General features: G+C 46.6%; 1 protein-coding gene across 1 annotated transcript in view; it reads right to left on the bottom strand.

Moving 5' to 3' along the window:
• Positions 1-1,513: 1,513 nt before the first annotated feature.
• Positions 1,514-16,951, bottom strand: part of LOC144167487 (phospholipid scramblase 3-like) — a 17,782-nt gene continuing 2,344 nt past the window's right edge. The window contains exons 2-5 of the mRNA XM_077696740.1: positions 16,291-16,430; positions 6,028-6,198; positions 5,096-5,254; positions 1,514-1,632 (exon numbers count right to left, since the gene is read on the bottom strand). Coding sequence (XP_077552866.1) covers positions 1,543-1,632; positions 5,096-5,254; positions 6,028-6,198; positions 16,291-16,380 — 510 coding nt within the window. The 5' untranslated portion in view covers positions 16,381-16,430 and the 3' untranslated portion in view covers positions 1,514-1,542. The remainder of the gene's footprint in view (positions 1,633-5,095; positions 5,255-6,027; positions 6,199-16,290; positions 16,431-16,951) is intronic.

Below are 16,951 nucleotides of genomic sequence, written 5' to 3'. Positions count from 1 at the left end.
TGGCTGAACGAAAGAGGCGTTTCTTTTTGTTTTCTAGGCGTTTTAATAATCCAGTGATCAGTTTCACCAGGGGCCGAATTCTCTAAAAAACGGGCGTCGCTTTGAAACGACGGGGTAGCGCCATTGAAATGTATGTGTTCTGGGGTTGGGGCCGCCGCTTTGAGGTGGGCAGCATGAAGATGAGCTGCAAGAAAAGCACTGTGGCAAGGACGCGAAGCGACAAGTGAAACGACGGAGGGCAGTGGGTGTCGCTTCGCGTCCTTGCCACAGTGCTTTTCTTGCAGCTCATCTTCACGCTGCCCACCTCAAAGCGGCGGCCCCAACCCCAGAACACATACATTTCAATGGCGCTACCCCGTCGTTTCAAAGCGACGGCCCGCCGTTTTGGAGAATTGGCCCCCAGTATGCACAAGATCAAGTGGAAGGCGATTGCCGAGTGTGCACCCTGGTGGGGCGGTTTCTATGAACGCCTCATACGAAGCATGAAAGCATCCATACGCAAGGTAATTGCCAAGAGAATCACATCTCTTGGGGAGCTACGGACTGTGCTAACAGAGGTGGAAGGAGCTCTAAACAATCGTCCACTGACATAGGTATACGGCGAGCCCGACGTGCCACTTCCATTAACACCAGCGGAAATAATTGGCGGCAAGCTGCAGATTCATGACTCCCCGGGCAAGCAACACAGCCGCGACATTGAAGATGCATGGAGAAGCCGTTGTCGCATAACGCAAGAGTGGTGAGCTTGGATCAGCGGTACGAGCCAAAGCTGCAAGCACCCCACAGTTATCGGAAGGCGACGTCGTACTCACCCGCTCCAGCCATAGCTTGGCTGGAGCGGGTTTCGTTCCTCGAATTTTTTTTGTTTTTTTTTATTATGAGGAACACGGAATTAATAAAGAGAATAAGATCATGTCTTCTGCGGACAAGCGACAAGGAGTTGCTACGAAGGTAGACGAAACATATATATCCGCTTGAAAACTGCTTCAAATGAGGGCGCCATTGAGCCATTTCCGGCGGGCGGGAACCTGTTGAAGATCATCATCAGCGGATCTCCCGTACAATGCCCAATAGAAGTGAAGAAGAAGCCTTGTCTCGTGGAGCACGCAACAATCATCATCTAGCTTTTCTGCTATTCCTTTCTTATTAAACCTACGCTGTGGAAACGTCCTGCGGTCTCTCGTTACTAAATTTGTCGTGGATGCGAGCATCTGTGGGGTTTGCACACGAAATAGATAAAGTGCGTAAATTGTATTGGGACTGTTATTTGTCGTTATCTACTAGGACAAGAAAAAAAGTAAACTGCTCGTTAGTATTGAAGAACCCAGGAAAGTTACAGCTGCAGGTACCATTCGTTCAAAGTAAAAAAAAATAACAGTTAACGAATGAGCAGAGGCACATATGACGGAGAAAGGGCAATGTCTAGTGGATATTTTGAAAAAAAAAAACCTGGTATTAATTCACGGGCAGTCGGCAATGTTCAATTGAACGTGCCATCAAAGAAAACCCCCGTGCTCTACCTCATTGCGATTTATTTTCAGTTCAATAATATCGAAAGAGCGACTGCAGCAGGTAACGCGCGAACGCGTTAAGGTGGCAGGGGTTGAGGTCTTCCACAAAGAACATGTATTCCTGCAAAAGAATCAGACACGCGGCGTCAATCAAGGGACGCACAAAACCACCAAATGCAGTCGATTCTAGCCAACGTTTTTAGACCTAATCTAAAAACGTTGATTCTAGCCAACTGGATGCATTGACTTGCGTATAGCTAGAAATGTCGTTTTCACTTGCATCGTTATCATCATATGATTTTATAAATTGGCTCAGTTGCGTTCACATTACTTACCTGTCCCGATTATGGAGTGAAGCAATACTGCTCCAAAACCATTTAATTTCGTGGCAGCAATTTTCACGGATTAGGCACACCTACGGTGCATATTCGCGGCTACTGAATTTTGCGAAGCATTCAGCGCGAAGTTTGGGCTTTGAGGCGGAAACCAATGAACCTTATTCCAGTGGCGGAGCCGTCTTGCAGGAACCACAATTTTTGCAACGGGACGGGCGGGATGCCCTTTCTTTTCATTTCTATCCCCCTGCCCCATCGTATGTGTAGGGAGGGTATAGCCACGGCCGCGTGGTATAGCCAACCGGACAGATATAGTTATACCTCCTTAACTTTACTGTATTCTTTCTTTCTTTCTTTCTTTCTTTCTTTCTTTCTTTCTTTCTTTCTTTCTTTCTGCCCTCCTTCCCTCAAGTTCAGGCAGTGAGAACACATTTAGAGTCACAGCAGAGCAGAGAACCGGTCCCGGTACGTTACCCGGTAGACGACCGGCGCTACTGCGCGCGCGCAAAGGCGCTAAAACTGCTTGTGAGGATTCGCAGGTGTACCGGTTACCGTAAGGGGACTGGTCCTCCACTATGCTGTAACTCTCCATTCAAAGAGTACCCTGTGGAACTCTTCACCTGGCGCACTGACATATCACCCGCATCGGAATTATCTGGTTATCTTTGGTTGTCGCTTATTTTTCACTTTAAATTACCCTAGCCCCGTCGGAGTTAGCGAACGCACGTGGAATTTTGCGCCGTTTTACGCTATTTTTCCGTTCAACGAGCGGGACGCTGGGCGCCGATATCACTAGAAGTACTCGACCTGTGTCTTCACTGAAACTATTGAGAGATGGTAAAGGCGACAAAGGCGATACGCCGCGCAAACGCAAGAGGAAAAGGTCACGTAAGCCGGAACCCGGCTGTATATTCGATAACTGCCATCATCTGTGCATCCGTCGTGCTATACCGCGCTCCCGATTGACACACAGAGCAGCCTCTGTGTCTAGAAGCGTCACTGATGCAGCCGCTTTACGCAGCTACGAAGTATACTTCGTAGCTGCGCAAAGCGGCTGCATAGTGGCACTGCTCGGGAAATGGGCCATCGGCGCAGCGGAGCACTGTAGTAGACGACGCGCTTCGAACGCTCCCTAAACTGCTGCTGCGGATGATTAGTGGCGCTCCCTTTGCATCCAGACGTTTGTCAGCAACCGACTGTCCTGTTTTATTCAAATTATTTGCTTTATACCGCTAAGAAACCGTATAGATGCAGGGCCACACGCCGACGCCCCCAGGCGTCACCAGCAACGCTATTTTGTGTCTTGCTCGCACGCAATTCTTTCCTTCTAGGACCTTCGTCGAGGGGCTGCACGCTCCAACAGAACGACGTTAGCAACGCTCTTTCTTCGTCGCGCGGAATTATTTCCCTGTGCGACCTTTATAGGCTTCACAGGTGACGAACGCGACTTTACCACGTGAGGCATCCAGCTAGAAAATAGATGTATTATTTTCCTGACCTGAAAGCAAACGTAACTTCCGGAACAACAACAACAAAAAAAATGAAGAAGCTCACACTAACGGGAAAGACTTAAAAGTAGCGAAGCTGTACGAAACCTTCGCGACCATCACGAAGGTTTAAGTTCTCGATTGCCGCCGATTTCTTCGCTGCCGCAACGACCTTTAATCCACAACTGCTGCTGTAAGTGTGAGCTTTCATTTTTTTGGAAATGTTCATCATTGCACATCCCCTTGGAGTCGCGCATACGCTACGACGTGTTTCTCGTTAACGGAATTCCGAGAAATTGTTGCCACAATTGCGCCGAACGCTGGAGTTTTTGTGGCTAATCTCGGCCAATCTCTTTGAGTGGGTACGCTTGGCTTGACAAGCGAGCGCCGGGGACGCTGGGAAGTCGCCGCGAGGCCCGCACCCACAAGCGCTTGGCATTTTCTTGGATTTTTTTTTAATGGCCGGGCGGTCGCCGCAACCTTGGCCAACCTCCCGAAGTGCGTATGCTTGGCTTGACAAACGTACGCAGGACGCTAAGCGGTCGTCGCGAGGCACGCACACACGAGCGCTAGACAATTTCTTGGTTTTATTAACTGCCGGGCGGCCGCTGCGAGGCCCATGCACGCTCGCGCGCGCGCGCACGGCAATTTCTTGGTATTTTTGACTGCGGATACAAAAAATTACGATTTGCTAAAGAGCTTCGCTGTTAAAAGCATATCATGACTTTACAGAAAGCTGGCTGTCAGCCAACACTTTACTACCACTCAAACTTGCGGAAGGCATAGCGTTGTTGGTGTAGACGCAAGATGACCGTTACATCTGCTTTACCGCGTTTTCGTTTTTTATCGTGTCAAGAAGTATTTCGGTCTATATACCCAGTGCCTTGCTTCAGAATTTTAGCTACCGCTGGCACCTCTGGTGTTCATACTGCAGATTGCAGCATCACAACACCTAAATTCCTGCTCGTTCGTATTCTCGGCAACCAAGAACACCGTCCGAGTACACAGCTGAATACCATAGACGACGCTATACGCTAATACGTGTGGAAGGTTAAAAGCAACCACGCCTCTAAGTTTCCAAGATCTCAAATCCTCTTGCGGAATAAAATGCTTCAAGAGAATAAAGCCAGCATCAACGTGACCCACCAAACAACTTTACAAATAAAGAAAGGGTGTGCACATAGTTCCTTTTGATCGGTCGCCTTCGTTAGGATTTTAGAAACACCAAAAGAAGGCGCACCAGATGATGAGAAAGGATGTATTTGCACTTTCGGTCCTGTAACGAATGCAGTTGATTTTTACAAATGAATATGTACGTCCCCGAAGAAAAAAATGAGCACTCAACCTTGTTAGAATAAAGAATTTTCGTGGTTGAACGCGGTTAAAACAAGTTTGTCGAGCGGTAGCTCGGTTTTAGCGCCGAGACAGCGCAGTGAACACGAACACAATTGCACCGCGAGACAATACACAGACGCTGCTCGGCGCAGTCGCTGGTCCAGGCGCTAACGCGCAGTGAGCTTGGATGCCGCCAGCGACTTTGGCGGAGGGTGCCCTTACGCTACTTACACCTTCCACATATCCCCCTCTCCCCACCCCTCTCCAGGGAACGAACGAGCGATTAGATGCTCTCACTCCGCAACCACACGAGGCGCTGGCCGGACTTGGGCTGAGCTGGAAGGTCAGATTGATGGAACGAGGCCTTTTCTGGGTTTTCACCTGAAGTAACAGAGCTTTCGCTCTAAAACAAATACTTTGTACGTACTATGAGCACGGACGCTCCAATCAGGGCGGCCTTCAATTGAACGTCCATGTCCGCCGGAAAATCCATGCGGAAACAGTGCATTGCCGCGCAGAGCTTGCGATGGGGATCATTCCAGACCTTGGTGATGTTACCGATCAGAACGCCGTTCGGGGACCGCACCTGTCCAGCAGGAATGAGGGTAGATATGTGACCAGAAAAGGTTATATAACTCGATACTTGCTACTGCGACACTCACTGAATTACAAATACTCTTCAAGGGTGAAAGGACACGGAAATTTCCGTGAAATTGATACGGGTCTTCTTGAAGAGACCTAGAAATGTTTGCGCGTATGCTCTTACCATAATGACCAGATTCAGCTATGAAGGTGGTGTGCGATTTTTCGCATTTGCGTAATTACGGATATTATAATAGTGATTATCTTTAACCCCCCACCCCCATAAAAAAATGCATACGATCACAAACTATGCCTGGCTGGGATTAGTTTTTGGCCGTGTTTCATCTTATCTGTGTTTCAAACGAAACGCCCGTTCGCTACTTCTGTCGAATGCTGCGCTGCAATGTTGCTTGATAGGGAAAGGATGTCATTTTGTCGCCACTAACTTAGACTGTGTTCGTTCGATCGAAAATGTTTTCGATCTAATTGGCCACTAGAGAGATGAAAATGCGGAGCCCATATATAGAACACGCCCACACTGCTTGACCACCTGGTGGGCGACCTTAAAAAATTCACTTTTAATTTTTACTGCATGGTCCAAGTTACGCCAAACGCCCTGCATAAATAGAATCATTGAAGCCTTGACGCAAAAGTCGCATGAATTAGTATTGTTAATACGATTTACAACTAATTCCCCTCGAATGATAACTAACCACCGCCGTTTGCTATTATTTACAGGCCGTGTGGAATGCACGATAATATCAACCAACCACTCACTTCAAACTTGACGTCCATGCAGCCAGGTAGGGAGATTGGGCAGAAGGGTCCCACAATATTTAACGCTGCCTTGTGCTTTCCGTCGTAGACTGTGAATTTCGGGTTACATACGGACCATCGCTGGCGGACGTAAGCGATGGTTGTTCCCGGCGGTGCCTGAACCTCTATTTCCTGCGAATATGAGAGGCAACACTTATGAGCCCCGCAAGCATTCTAACTCGGGGAACGCAGGCAACAAAGCGAAAGCAGCATAAATGCTTCCGTGGGATTTTGTTATCTGATCATATACTACCGCACACTCGGTTCGCCCGTACCAATATCCCAGCGCTTAAACGTTAGAACTATGTTAGCAGCCTTGAAGTTGTTGGTCAGCCTTCTGTTGTCCAGTTTTTCTCGACATTTTCCGGGTGACGGCCTTTTCTGACAGTTTTAGACGAAATGTACACCAAACACTCAACAAAATGTGTGCCTCCCCTTTCTTAGTGGACTTCATTCATAGGCCCCAAAGAAGTTTTCCCAATCCAATCCAATCAAATTCTCGCAACCTTTAGATCTTGACCACAAAAGCCTTCATTTCGATCTGCATTCCGTTGCCGAAGACATTGCTTCGGTTGGTTTTGTTTCAGTTGCAGCAACAAAAAGGCTTTCCAATCCCATCCCGGCTAAGAAAACCATCCAGAACCTATATATCAGTGCCTCCGCCCAAAGTTTCCAAGCCCGTAAAAAACAAACAAAACAAAAAACTTTGAGGCCACTTTTTATTATCTCATGTAAACCCCGTAAGGTCCTGTCATGGACCCTTCCTGTCCTGAACCCAGGACCCCTGAGGGTCCTGAATGGACCTTCAGGGGTCCTGTATACACAAAAAGTAGTTCAAGGTCACTGGGACAGGCCTCCATAGGCAACGGATCGCGCTGATAAAGATGGAACCCAAGATAGTAGCAATAAGTGTCACGGTTATGCAAATGTTATCCTTAGGTGAAGCCATGAACAAAAAATCCATTAATTAAGTTGTTTGCATGCCTCATCTAACAGTGCGCCTTTCCCCCCACCACCTTTGAAGCAGATCATGACTAGCGGATGACCACAGTCCTCATGACAGACAGCCACATTTCAGTCCTCTCCTCAGAGGAGGACTGGTTGCGTCCCCGCTTCTAACAAGTTTTACAGTAAACGCAACGTGGCATCAAAGCACACTCCCGGAGCTCCGGCCCTCCCTCGCCTGCGGATACGTCACTCGGAGACGGAGTACTGCAACAAAATTTTTATATTTCAGCCTGTGGAAGCCAACATGAACGATATAAAACTTGGGGTAAGGGACTGAGCATTGGCGTAGCCAGAAATATATTTCAGGGGGTGTCATACACCACTGAGAAAATAGAAAACATAAAAAGAGAGACTGCGCCGGATTCCCGAGCCATATACATGACATTTGTCATCATGCATTTATTTCAGTGGGTGTTCCGACACCAAAACACCCCCCTGGCTCTCCCTCTGGAACTGACTCCTCTGCATTAGAAAACAAACTTAGGCAGAAGACAATTGCTGGCACAAACAAAAATTGGTGAAGCTTGCACTAAGTCTCGCAAGGCTTGAACAATAGCGAAGTGGGAGGATTTCTTTCTATGTAAGGACTGAAAGACACACCAACATGCATTGTATTAGGTATGGAACTGTTTATTTTCATGTTCCGTCGTCGCTTTTCACTGTGGTAGTAGTAATCATCATATCCATCTACATCGTGGTCTTCCTCATGTATGACTGGCGGGCCCGGATCGTTTTGTCCGCAAGCTTTCACATATCTCCCAAAGTGGAACGCGTTAGAACGCGCTATAGAACCGGCGGCAACCAGCTTCGCGAACTGGGCGTCTGTAGCGCGAGCTGTCTTGTGCTCCCCCCTTTAGGTGCGGACGCAAGTGAACTTGTTACGGCATGGCCGAAGATGGACAATCGCCCTTGTGGAGATGTGTGTGATGGCCGAAAAGGACAATCGCTTCCTGTGGCTATGGGCCGCCAAGAAGTCGCCACAAGACAACCTGCAGAAGAGCCCAAATAGTAAAAGTGACGGGATAGGAAAAAAAATACGGAAGATGAGAAAGAGGAGATCGGTCGTCGTACTTCCGCTCCCCGTCGGACGCCCGGTTCGAGGGACGAGAACACTGCGGCAGTCGACCGGACTGTCAGTGCTCAAGGCCGACGCCAGTGCCACTCATCAAGCACAGCCCGCGCGAATGGAGCATCGACCCAGTCTTCCGTGTCTGCGCTTCAGGTGCGGCTGAAGCACCGTCGCTGTCGCCGGCTGCTGCTGTTCCGCCGCAGTTGCGCTGTCTGTTCTTGGTCGCCGCTGCCGTCACCCACCAGGTCTGTGTCCTTCCGCAAGAACTGAAAGACTGCTGTTTTACCCTACCTTAAACCCGGTGTGAGATCAACCGTTTTACGCGTATCACTCAATGGTCCGTCTCACTTGAAGATCTCGCGACACCCGTGAAGGTCGCCGGTAACATGCCGATAACATCAGTTCAGTTCTGCCAATAAAATCACAGAACTGAACTGTTTTCTTGGTATTTTTGCGAGCGCCAGGTGCAAGCCTGGAAGACGCCGGGCTCTCTTCGACAAACGCGTGCTCAAGTGCGCGGTAAGCGGTGAGAGTAACTATGACACAGCTGTTTATGGCACCGCGCACCGCACACATTACGGCTAGCAACATCAGCTTCACTGTTTGGAAGGATGAAGCGGAGGGATATGTAAATAAATTAACCCTGCTGTTCTGAATCCTTCCTCCACTCTAGCCTACACTGGAGAAAATCCTTGAAATCGATTTCCCCATGCTTCAGCATTGCGGAATCCTCTCCTCAGCCGAGCGGAGGGAGTAAATGGAGTGGAGGAGGGACTCAGAATACGGCCCTAGGTAAGAAATAAGGTCAGCTTGATCGAGCTGACAGAGGCAAAGAACAGTATGTAATTGACCAATGCTAACTAGCGCAGACAGATGTTCTAATGTCCTAAGATGACGCATGAGGGTACCGGTGCTCACTATACCTCCAGCCATCTAGCTTTTGAAGTCTTATATGGGCCCCAGACTTTGTCATCATTATCAAACCTGCTCGCAATTAGTCTGGACGAAGGGAAGGCGTACGCGCTCATCTTTATTTACAAATTTCACAAGCAATTCCCTTTCTCATAGAGATCAAATATTAGGCGCAAAGCCCTGGCAGAGCGCTCCACAAGGCAAGTGCGGGCAAGTATACTTTGTCGAACCTTTGGAGACAGGATATGCCCTTTGGGATCGGGGACAAGAGACGTCAGTTGTTCCAGCCTCCTCTCCCTGATCTTAGAAGGCGCAGCGTGTACAGCGCATGCGTAGAGTCTGCGTGTCGAACGCTCGGACGTGACAATCGTATGTGTTAGTTTCCTCGCCCACCCGCACGTGCAAACCGGTTTGTCTTAAAAATCAAGGCCGAAAATGTATTCTGTCAGCAGTGGACAAAAGTGGTTCGGGGTCACAGGGACAGGCCTCCGTAGGCAACGGATCGCGCTGATAAGGATGGAACCAGGGACACCAGCAATAAGTGTCACGGTTATGCAAATATTTCCGTCACATGCTAGCACAAAGAAATATGCATTGATTACAGCAGTTTGAATATCTCATCAATAAGTGCTCCATTTCTCCCGCCACAATTAAGAGGCGCAGTTGGGCAGAACGAAGCCAAATTGTTTCATATGATGTCTTGAAACCGTTAACAAATATGTTAGCTTCTGATGCGTGGACATTTAGGCACTATCAGTGCAATCATTTTTTAAGAGCCCTAATCTATAAATTCGAATCGCATTCGTCTAACGACGACGATGGTTGGAACGCGAAGCTTTCTTGCGTGCGAAAATCAAATGGCGAAGTGTCAAAGTCAAAGCCCCTGCAATCAAAGTCCAAGCGTCAACGATAAAAGTGCAAACTCAAAGCAGTCAAAGTTCAAACTCGGACGACAGCAAATGAATCCCTCACGAGAAAGCTGAGCTGAGAAAGCTGAGTCATCGTTCTAAGTGAAGCGTTCAAATTCGCTTTAAAATCCAAACTGCTTCGACCGTGTCGGAATAGCGCAATCAGATAGACGTCGGCTTCATGACGCGAGGGACCCAGGTTCAATTTCGACCTCGGAAAGACTTTTCTTTCTAGTCTAATCTTCATCATTATCATGTGCACCACATTGTGTAAAGTTGAATTTCCTGCAGTGCGTTTTAGGTAACGAAACCGCCGTCAGTGAGACTAAGAAAGCTTCGCTTTAAAATAATTTTGGATTCCCCGCCGTTTATAAAGGCAGCGTACGACACTATTGGCGGGTTAGTCGACAACGACTGTATCAGACTCATGAGTATGCGCCACAAAGTGACGATGAAAAGAAGGGGACCTTGCCCAGAGAGAAGTCTTTTAGGTTTTAACGACATTAGAACGTGGAATCGAGGCATGCACGCAAAATATGATCGCCATAAGTTATGCAAGGCTCGGTCATTTTGCAGTCCCTTCGAGAGGCAGTGCTTTATGCGGGGACGAACTCGTGATAGGGTGATTTCAGATACGATCGAACAAAGAGTGTGGCTGGTCGACCTTTTCAATTTGCTTGAAAATTTTAAAAATCATCCCCTGATTATTGTAATGTCCCGATTCACCAATATTTTTCCAGTAAAAAAATTCCGGGCCATCTCCACTAACGTGAAACCTGAGGAGGGGCGAATTATTCTTCACTCGTTGGCGATTTTGCACACGGAGATGAAACCGTTGGGCGTAGAGGTATACAGCTTTGCTGTAAAAGTCTCATGTCTTTGAAGCGCGAAACGTTCTAGCGCGAGGCCTTGGAAAACGAGTGTGCCGGTGTGTTCTTTTAGTACGCGTTACGTTCTAGCGCAAGGCACTGGAAAACGAGTGTACCGGTGTTTAAGTACCGTCACTTCATGAAACGACGACGACTGGAGAGGGGCTTCACCACTAAAATTTTGTCTAGCTGAAAAAATTTTGGAACGCGACAAGGCGCCGCTACCTGCTCCTATACCTCGACCAACCTTAGCGACGTCTGTCTACAAAACTGTTCTCGAGGGGAAATTCGTAAATTCTGTGCTCAATTCACGCCTACTGTAAATTTCTAAAAAAATGTTTGTTGCTGACAAGAATATAATTGTTTTGTAATAAAATGTCAAATACGGATCAGAACCTTTTTTTTGGTTTTCGAACTTAGAGCCCAAATATATTACGAATCGTCTGCATACTACTGACTGTGAACTTTGTTATTTTGAACGAATTTGTTATTTTGAAACTGAAACAAAATGTGCTCAAGTGTGCTCATTACGTTCCTAGACTCATCATGGGTGTCGTCCTTTAGGTGTGCTTGCATTTTCATCAAAAACATGTTTCATCATTTTGTTCCTGAAGCGGCTACAGCCTGTCCGCCAGGCTCTCCACGACGTACTGAAGTGACAGCGGATTATCTCAGATTTGAATAAATTATACAGGTTTTGTATAACAGGCACATGATCCCTAAACGGATAAAATAACTGAAAATGCGAAGGAAAGAATGGCATTTTTAGTTGGCGCCATTACAAGCAACCTGCGTCCATTGTAGTGTCTAGCTTTGGGGGAAAATGACAAAGCTCTTGTTCAACCCCATATTAAAAAGCCACTCTTTCAATTTTTGTTAAACTCTCCCAAAATGTTGACCGCCAAATTCACTTTCGTTAGAAGTTAAACACCTCGCATCGTATAGACAATAGCTGAAATGCCGTGCCGATTTCAAACAGAGACGGTATACCGCTGGAATTTACTGTGGAAATGCGCGCAATTATCAACAAAAGGGAACGATGCTCTTCAATTTCAGTTTTTAGAGCTTCCTCTGGATTTCTTTAAGCGCTGGCACTCTTCTTTGTGATATGCTATTTTGCCTTACCGAGCTAATTTAAGCATTAAACACCCTGGATTCAAGCACGCTGCAATCCTGAATGCGTTGTATTTGCTCAATAAAATCAAACATTTAGTGATACGAGAAGTTGCGCCCATTTTCGCTTTTTAGTTCGCCCGCGAACGCCGTGCGCTTGCTTCCACTTTGCGCCACCCCTCTCTTGATTACTCGCACGCACGCAGAATTGCGATGTGCACACGATGACTGGGGCAGAGGTGCTGCAGAATTTTGAAGTCTGAGTGGCAGCGCCAGGCATCCTTCTACAAGGACCTTCTGCGCACACGCCATTGTGGCGAGTCCCCAGCCTTCAAGTTTGGTGCGCAGCACAGGACTTTGTCTCGCCTCGTGGACCAAGCGGGTGAGTTCTACCTCACATTACCCACGCTTCGAGCACTGTCCGCCAATGAGAAGACAGAGGCACCATGCCTGGAGAAATTGTTCACACCATCGGAGTCCAGCCTCTACCCAAGACGGTGAATCAAGTGATTTGCCACGGACCGAAGTTCACCAAAGAAGAGAGCCGCTGGACTTTTTGCCTTGGTGCGCCACGTGGCTAATCATGCTACGGACTCTGAAAGAGACCGGTGTGTGTCCGACGGTGTTGATGTGTCGCGTTGCCTTGCTAGAAAGCAAACTTTGCCTATAGGTCTAGCTGTGTCATACTTAAGGCAGAACTCACTTTCGCCGCTGTCCGCCGGTAAGGAAGGCGGGCTTGCTGTCCTACCCACTGACTTGTAGAAATCGAAAGCGATGGATTCTGTCAATGCAGTGTTTGGCCGTCAGTATAATACGTTCATTTCAAGAGGTAAATCAGGTTCGAAAAAATTGTGCAAGAAGCTAAACATTGACCGCCTTGTGCATGCTGTCGATTCCATGGCACGAAGTCCTGCCGAGACATTTTCTTCATTGCAAAAACCCGTAAGATTGACTGCCCATTCTGAGTAATCATCTCGGAGAATGAAACCTATCAGAATACGATTGCTCTGTTTCTGAAAAACAAAAAAAAACTAAAACTTTTCACAGTAGATGGTCCTTTCTTGGTGAGATCGTCAGACGACGTGATTCAGTTTTCAGATGATAACTGTAAATCGTACTTCGTGGGTGTATCGATAGATGTTGAAGATTTGTATTACTCCATCCCTCAACAAGAGCTGCTTTCGTGCATTGAAAATAGCATCGACATGTTTGGGGCTATCCCTTTCCAGAATGCCTGCGGTATATCAGTCGAGGGATTCCTTGAGCTTCTGGAACTTTATTGGAAGTCTACTTGCGTAATGTATGAAGACAGTGTTTATCTTCAAAAAAGCAGTGTTTGTATTGGGTCTTGCCTAGCGCCCATCCTCAGCGACCTGTTCCTAGCGGGCAAAGACAGAGCCCTTGCGAGCGCCCTGGAGGTCACATCTGTACGCAAAGTGTTTCGCTTTGTTGACGATTTTTTGGTTCTTTGCGACTCAAGAGAATGTCCTCAGAATGTTGTTTTGGAGGTCTTCGAGATCTTCCGCCATTGTAGCGAACCACTTGAAGTTACGCACGAGGTTCCGCAAGACGGCTCTTTTAGGTTTCTAGATATTAGGCTTATATTCTCCAATGATCACGTTTGCTGGAAGCATGAATCCAGAACAAATAAGCCACTGGTTTCTTATAAGTCAGCGCACCCCAAGCTTGTTAAAAGAGCAATCGCCAACCTCTTCTTAACCCTTGCTTTGAAGAAACCTTGCTATCATTCCATGAACACTAGCCTCAACGAGCAAGTAAACCGCCTGTCGGCTGCTGCGTATCCGCCCCATTTGGTAGTGTCAGTAGCGGAGCGATTAAAAAAGTATCTGTCTAATGCACGGCCTAAAGAGGATCCTAATGCGAAAGATAGCAGAAAGGTTGCGGTTATCCCTTACATTCACAACGTGTCACGCCGCTTGAAAAAGTTTGGTTGCCGGGGGAACGTTAACGTTGTGTTTTCGGCTCCGAACAAATTGCAGACCCTGTGCAGCGGGTCAATGCGGCACAAAGAAGGAATCTGCTGTTCTAAGAACCACAGAAACCGCTTCATCAGTTGCAGCGAAGGTGTTGTCTACTCGATCCCCTTTCCTCGTTGCGATAATGAGTATGTAGGCCAAACATGCCGATGCTGTAAAGATAAGCTTCGCGAACACAATAACAACTTTCATAACGCAATGAGTGGACACCTTGGCATCCATTGCCGCGACTGCGGTTGCACCCCTCAGTTCGCGCGCACTAGGGTCCTCGCTAGACACCCCAATAAGAAAGTCCGGGAGATAATGGAGGCAACCGAGATCGCCAGGCTGCAACATCACTGCGTAAGTGCCCCATTCAAAGCCCTATCAGAAAAAGAATTGAAGTTTCTACAGGGGCCCTGCACGCGTCCATGATTATCTTGCTAATGCTTATAGCTGACTCAGGTTCGCCACGTGTGTGATCTTTGATTTTTCCTATATTAGACGCTTTATCTTTGCAATAAATGTTGTCGAAAGTCAGCGCTTGTGGTTTAACGTTCTTCGTCATTCGTGTGTCTGTGCTATAAACATTTGATAAGGATAAGGATTTGATAAGCACTCCGCCTGGAGCATGGCTGACAAGGCTCCATTCTCGCGCTGTACACATTTCAGGATCGATATGATGCAAGGCATTTCTACTTCTAATGAAAGTAAATTCAGCGGCCAAAATCATGGGAGAGTTTCACAAAAAATTTGCAGAAATTCAGAGAAGTGTCCACTAGTGCGTATCATTCTTATGTCACTTGCCTAGAGTGTGAGTTATTCACGGCAAAATTTATTGGCTATTAAAAATTCTGTTCTACCAATTATCTCCATTTACGCTATTTAATGATCACCGCTGTTTCGCCAAATATACATTCTTTGTGTAAATGAAGGGCGTTACACGAATTGCCATTTTCGCTATTTTGTATATTTTTCTTATTTTTTGGTTTTTCAAAATTTTGTTCGACCAAATATCTTCGTTTATGCTATTATAACGATTAAGGGTGGAACTTCCGCGAAATCTGCGTTACTGTGGCGTTACACGGTTCATCATTTTTTATATTTTTTTATATTTTGTCTTTTTTTTTGTTTTTTGAAATTCCGTTCGACCATGTTATCTCCGTCTACGCTATTATAACGATTAGGGTGGAACTACCCCGAAACCTGCAGTATTGTGGCAATGCAGGGCGTTACACCGTCCTGGCTGTGGGAGTATACTCGGCGCAGAATGCGACGCATTAAAATTGAAACTGTTTTCTTTAATGCGGGGCTCAACGTTAGAGTTTTGTCGTTTCCCCCCCAAACTGTACAGTTTATACTGGGCGCAAACTTCTTGTTATGGCGCCAACGTGGGCATTACCCACCGCGGTGGCTCAGTGGCTAAGGCGTTGCGCTGCTGAGCACGAGGTCGCGGGTTCGATTCCCGGCCGCGGCGGTCGCTTTTCTGATGGAGGCGAAAAGCAAAAACGCCCGTGTGTACGAGATTTCGGCGCACGATAAAGATCCCCAGGTGGTCAAAATTAATCCGGAGCCCTCCACTACGGCGCGCCTCATCGCCTGCGTTGCGTCAGCGCGTTAAACCCTACAATCAATCAATCAGCCAACGTGGGCATTAAAAATTCAGTTTTTCCGTTACAATATCAGTTATTTTATTCATGGAGAGATATCATTTGCCTTTAGTACAAAACATATATTTTATACAAATCTGAGGAAAGTCGCTATCACTACAGTACGTCGTGAAGAGCCTGGTGGATGGCTGTACGCAAGTTCATCTAAAGGCCGACATACTTGCGTACCCGTTGCATCTTCACCGCATTTTATAGTTTTAATATTGATTGTGTTTGTTTAGAAACTTAAGGGGCACACTTGAGTAGAGTCAAATTTGAAGTTTGTAACTTAAGTACTTTTTGTAACATTTAAGCCCGGAGCTCGAAAAAATTTGGGCTCTGAGTCTAATCTGACATTTTAATACGAGAAATTTATGCTCTTGCATGCAACAAATTTTTTTGTGTGAAATATACAGCAAGCGTAAATTGGGCATAAAATTTTCCAATTGCTCCTCATAAATATTTTGTAGATATAAGTCACTAAAGTTGGGCGAGGCGCACGGGCAGGAGAGAGAGGGGGGGGGGGGGGTGTCCACCTTCTAGCGTTTAAAAATTTTCTATAATTTGACGAAATTTTTTTCCAGATAAAATATTGGTGCATCTGGACATTGAAATAATCTGGGAACAGTATATCAATATTTCACGCGAGTCGAATAGGTCGACCGGCCACACTTTGTTCGTTCTTATCCGAGATCAAGGCCCGCTTTAGTGGCTTCTTACCTGCGGCCAACATCCCAGACAGCAGCACTCGAACCTCGCTGGCCGGCAGAAGCGCATTACTGGAATGTCCTTGTAGTCGACCGCGTCCATTATGAAAGCTCGCCTAGCCCGAAAAAGGGCCGCTGAGCAACAGGTCGAATCTGAATTTTAAAAAGGGGTAAAATATGTAGAAGGTTTTTAAATGTGAAACTGGCAGTTGTTTGAAGCGATTTCCAACGCTACCCTTTCACACCGAATCTTTCCGCCCGTCCGGATTTGTGCCAACGAAAAACATTACTTGGTTAATTATTATTTGAAGACACAAACGTTAAGCACAAAACATGAAGGCAGGTGGCGATAGAAGGAAGCACAACACACACAATACCTTGTGCATGCGTGCATACATACATACATACATACATACATACATACATACATACATACATACATACATACATACATACATACATACATACATACATACATACATACATACATACATACATACATACATACATACATACATACATACATGCAAACATACATGCAAACATACATAAATGCATAACGTTATTAGAGTAATATATACATTAAAGACTCAATCCCTTGGACTTGGCCGAAATTTCTCCCACGCCGGTGTACTGGAAGTATTAGCAGAATTGCATTGCCAGCATGCGCAACG

Source organism: Haemaphysalis longicornis, unplaced genomic scaffold (assembly GCF_048455015.1).
Source record: "Haemaphysalis longicornis isolate Haplotype H1 unplaced genomic scaffold, Haemaphysalis longicornis Haplotype H1 scaffold_2, whole genome shotgun sequence".
Classification (NCBI taxonomy): Eukaryota; Metazoa; Arthropoda; class Arachnida; order Ixodida; family Ixodidae; genus Haemaphysalis; species Haemaphysalis longicornis.
This window is presented reverse-complemented; position numbering and strand designations above follow the sequence as displayed.